The sequence below is a fragment of the Alexandromys fortis genome, unplaced genomic scaffold, assembly GCF_014885135.2.
Source record: "Alexandromys fortis isolate MF-2015 unplaced genomic scaffold, M_Fortis_MF-2015_v1.1 scaffold_62, whole genome shotgun sequence".
Classification (NCBI taxonomy): domain Eukaryota; kingdom Metazoa; phylum Chordata; class Mammalia; order Rodentia; family Cricetidae; genus Alexandromys; species Alexandromys fortis.
In genome coordinates, this window is record NW_026067942.1 from 6,702,691 (window position 1) to 6,707,805 (window position 5,115).

Here is a 5,115-nt window from a genome sequence, read left to right on the forward strand (position 1 = left end):
CCTCTCCTCTCCTCTCCGTGCCAGGGAGTAGACATAGAGCTCTGAGAGTGCGTGGCAAGAGCTCTACCATTGAGCTGTGTCTCAGTCCCCCCAACCCCTTTTTGAGGTGGGGTTTTTACTGAGGTGCTTCAGCTGGCCTGCACATAGGTTAGTTTTTAACTGTGATCCTCTTGCCTCAGCCTGAGCATCTAGAAATACAGACTTATACAATCAAACCTGTCTGACTTCAGTCCTTTTAAATTCACTGATGTTTATACTCTCGAATAGTCTTAAGACACTTTAAAAATTATTTTTCATTGCTGCGTGTCTAAGAGAATCACTTTAAGAGATGGTTCTGTAGCTAAAAGCATATGCGGTTCTTCCAGACGACAGGGTTAGGTTGTTAGCACCCAAACCACCTGTAACTCCAGCCCCAGGTAAACAACATCTTCTGCCCTCCGCACCCACTTATGTGTACACATGAAATAAAAAAAAGAAAAGTAAAGAGAAAGTTTGTGAAATTACTGAAGTATTTATTAGTTGTTGGAGGGCTATTTGGTTTTGCTTTTTGGGTAGTTTTCTATTAAAGCACTTGTTTGTGTTTTTTTTGTTTTGTTTTGTTTGTTTGTTTGTTTTTGAGGCAGTTTTAAGCAGCCCAGGCTGGCCTCGGATGACCTTGAACTGATTCTTTTGCCTCTACCTCCCAAGTGACGTTATTATAGGTATGTGCCACTCTGCCCAGCCTCCAAATGACTGTTTGCCATTTTTATTGTTAACTGTTTAAAATTGTCTAAGCTGCAGTCCTCCAGCCTCGGCCTCCTGAGCGTTGGTTGGAGGCACATGCGGTCTTGCCCAGCCTTCCATTTTCAGTTTGAATGGGAGTCACAGAGGCGCTTCTCTTGTGTAAGTCAGTGTTTGCTGTTTCTGCCTGGAGCCGCAGGTTTGTGATTAGTTCCTCCTGTGCTTTTTCACTAGGTCTGAGGTCTGGCAAACTCGGGGAACAGTGTGAAGCAGTTGTCCGCTTTCCTAGGCTTTTCCAGAAGTATCCTTTCCCTATTCTCATCAATTCAGCGTTCCTAAAGTTAGCTGATGTTTTCAGAGTTGGGTAAGTCTTTGTAATGCCTGGCGTCCTAAAGAACACGTTTTGTGCTCTCTTTCCTTCTGGCCCATTAGGACCTCCTGCCACTGAGGTAGTCTTGGTAGATGCAGATTGCATTGCACTGCACTTTGGTATGAGATTTAATGACATTTTTAGCAAAAATAAAAACTAAGGTTCAAAAAGTAATTTATTGTTTTTTTAGGGAACAAGATAAATCTGAACAACCTTATTATAATACTGTATGTGTATTTTATAAGAATCTGTGGGGTTTTTTGTACAGATTGTTTTAAGAAATTCCTATCTCATTTAGTGGTTTGCAACATGAGATGCATGTGTGCAGTTTTTGAACTATGTGAGCAGCACTGAATAAAGGCCCATTTCCTTGTTTCTGTTCCCACGCTTACCTCTCCTACTCCTTTCTCCTGTTGTCTGTGCACTCCTGTGCCCGCATATGTGTCAGGTCAGACCTGAGCGAGGAAGGTAGTGATGGTTACCTGGGAGAGGAGGGAGGCCAGCCGTGCCCTGGCCTGGCATTACAGCAGTGCTGCGCTATTGCAGCTGCTTTAGGTTGGGATCCATCAGGAACAGTTTAGCGCTCTTAGTGGTGAGGCAGTGACAGCCCAGAAAGCAGTGCCACTCATACTGTGCTGACCCTGTTACCCCTTTCCTAGAGTGAGCTCATTTCCTCCTCCGTCTTATAGAAACAACTTCCTGAGGCTGTGTGTTCTCAAAGTCACCCAGCAGAGTGAAAAGCACCTGGAGAAGATTCTCAACGTGGACGAGTTTGTGAAGAGGGTCTTCTCAGTGATTCATAGCAATGACCCCGTGGCAAGAGCCATTACTCTCCGGTACTGTGTCACTGTGTGATCAAAGAAGCGTGGTAACCGTCCCGACCTGGAAATCCAGGTCCACATCTGTAATGCTGTTTTGGTTGTAAATTGCCTTGCTAGTGTTTCAAGCATCCCACTACGTAGGAGCTCTGACGTAAGAACAAGTGGATTTCAGTACAGCAAAGCCTTGGCGCTTCTGAGCGTCTGGAGTTCCTCAGGCAGGCATTGAACTTGGCCTCCCAATAGCTGGGGTTCCGTGTCTGTGCCACCATGCCTGTCTTCATTCTTTCAGTTCTATTTGTATACTCACATGTATAATTTGAGGGAAACTTTTGGAACTTGGTTAGTTAAATTATCAGTCTCCTTTCTAGCCTTCCCTGCCCGTACAGTCCTCCTTGTAACCAGGATGTCACTACCTCCCTGAGTTTATTTTTCTGGGTCAAACATTGGTACTTCCTTGTTCAGAATTAGTTGCTTTGTCATTCTTCTGCCTTTTGCTTAAGTCGCTTATCATGTGCTATTTTAAAGTCAGTTCTTGGTGCTGGAGATGCAGCTGTCTTGGTAAAAGTGCTTCCCTGTCCTTCCGAAGCTCTGGGTTCAATTCCTGGCTTCACAGACCTTCCTGAAACTGAATGTGGTGTGCACAGTGGTCATCCCAATAAGTCATCCCAACACTCGAGAAGTTGAGGCAGGAAGTTCAGGATCATTACACTTAAACAGTAAGTTTAAGAGCAGCCTGAACTATATGAGACCCCCCCCCCTCAAAAGATTGAGTGTTACCTTTAAGAAACCATCCAGCTTGCTGGGCGGTGATGGTACACAACTTTAGTCCCATCACTTGGGAGGCAGAAGCAGGTGGACCTCTGAGTTCAAGGTCTACAGAACTAGTTCTAGGGCAGTCTGGGCTACACAGAGTAACTGTCTCAAAAACAAACAAACAAACAAACCCAAAACAAACTATCCAGTTTAGCATGCTTGAGGCAGTAAGTTCATTCCCATCACCACAAAACAGAAAAGGGCTGGGGATCTGGAGACTGTAGCCAGGAGGAACTTAAAATGAAGATATTGGGAGGATGGAGCTCTGAGTTTGAGTCCAGCCTAGACTACATAGCAGACTTCAGGCCAGAAAGACCCCATCTATCCAAAGAGAAAAAAGTTACTGTTTAGATGTATGTGAATGATTGTCACATTATTTTTGTGTAATAAAAGGTTAGGAAGATTGTATCTCAATAGAATTGATAGAATATTGTGTAAATGAACAGTTTGTCTATATTAACACAGAAATGAATGTATTATTAAAAATGATTGTGAGATTTTTATATGTATGTGAGTGCCTGTATGTATGTCTGTGTACCACATCCATGCCTGGTACCCTTTGGGCCAGAAGGGGATGTCCAATCCCCTGTAACTGCTGTTACAGTGTGATAGGACTTGAACTCAGAATCTTTTCAAGAGCAAGTGATGGGATCTCCTTCAGGTCGTCTGTTACTTCAGAACAGTCCTCAAGGAACACTGTCTACAGTGATTATTTGGGAGGGGGTCAGTGAGTTAAGGACTGGAGAGACGTGATGTTGAATTGTTCCCATGAGTATGTATGATTTTAGTTTTTATCAGAAGTGATGAAGGAGAATAATAGAATTCTAAAGTGGATTTTCTACCTCATTTGGAGGTAGTTTAAATATTTTGAGACAGTTGGTACTTGAGTGTTCCACTCCATGTGCAGCCTTTCCTTCACTGAGTTCCAGCAGTTGGGCCCATAGGCACTATTGCTGCCAATAAAATTGGCAATTTCTAGTAAACTTCAAAGAGATACATTTTATAGACATGGTGTAGGAGGATCTTCTTTCTATGTGTTGTTTTCATTAGTTGAATAAAGAAGCTGCCTTGGCCTTTTGATAGGGCAGCCCTTAAGTGGGTGGAGTAGACAGAACTGGATTCTGGGAGGAAGAAGGCAATGTGGCAGATGCCCCATGCTTCTCCTGCCCAAGATGGATGTTCTTTAGACTCATGCTGGTAAGCCACGACCTCGTGGTGAACACAGATTAATAGAAATGGGTTAATTAAGATGTGAAAGTTAGGGCTGGAGAGATGGCTCAGCAGTTAAGAGCATTGCCTGCTCTTCCAAAGGTCCTGAGTTCAATTCCCAGCAACCACATGGTGGCTCACAACCATCTGTAATGAGGTTTGCTGCCCTCTTCTGGCCTGCAGATATACACACAGACAGAATATTGTATGCATAATAAATAAATATTAAAAAAAAAAAGATGTGAGAGTTAGCCAATAAGAGGCGAGAGCTAATGGGCCAGGCAACAATTTAATTAATACAGATTTCCGTGTAATTATTTTGGGCATAAGCTAGCCGGGTGGCCGGGACGACCAGCAGCCCACTAGCCCCGGCGTAAGCCAGTCGGGCGGTGGGAAGCAGCCCACTCCTCATTACTCGCCTGGCCTGCATCTGCCTACAACATAGACAAAATATTGTCTTGTAGTCTTCAAGAGTTGCACTTGAAACACATATTAAGGAAAAGAAATTTGAGCTGAAATTTTGTAGTAGCCTTGGTGTTTGAAGAGCAGCAAAGGCCCTGTACCTGATCTGGAGACAGCCACTCAGTCGGGACCAGAGAGGCACAGCTTGTACGCATCAAGGGTCCTGAAGGTTTTGTCAAGTGAAAAATCAAATACTAAGAAAGTGTATGTATTTATTAACAACCCGAACTATGTATGGCAAGTGGCAATACAGTATGAGAGTGGCAGAGTCTCTCTCTAGAGAATAATTAATAATCTTGGAATTTTTTCCACAAATTTCCAGAGAGTTATCTTTTGTCACATCGAGTTCCCCAGAGGAGCCACTGTTGTGACTTTCCCCTTAGGGAGCCTTATGTGCTCTTAGAGCATGGATGACTGTTAGTATAAGACTTCTCCCACTCAGCATTAACCCATCCATGCATATCAGTAATTTTCCTCTTGGGGTGCTGACAAGCTGAGACTGGTTCTCCCTTTGTAGCCCAGTGTGACCTGGACTACTACTGATCAGGAACTGCAGGTGTGCACCATTACAGAGTCATGCCTCTTTTGGTGATGAGTAGTTTAACATTGTATAACTATAGCCTAGTTTGTAGTCTGTTCTCTTGAAGAACACCTATATTGTTTCCAGTACAGCTATAAAGCTGCTACCAGCATTCATCCTTTTTTTTTTTTTTTTTTTTT

The 5,115-nt window shown here is 43.5% G+C and overlaps 1 protein-coding gene across 1 annotated transcript in view; it reads left to right on the top strand.

The window, feature by feature from the left end:
• Ints7 (integrator complex subunit 7) overlaps positions 1 to 5,115 on the top strand; it is a 56,810-nt gene that overhangs the window by 3,837 nt on the left and 47,858 nt on the right. Inside the window, exons 2-3 of the mRNA XM_050148148.1 lie at positions 955 to 1,084; positions 1,780 to 1,926. Coding sequence (XP_050004105.1) covers positions 955 to 1,084; positions 1,780 to 1,926 — 277 coding nt within the window. The remainder of the gene's footprint in view (positions 1 to 954; positions 1,085 to 1,779; positions 1,927 to 5,115) is intronic.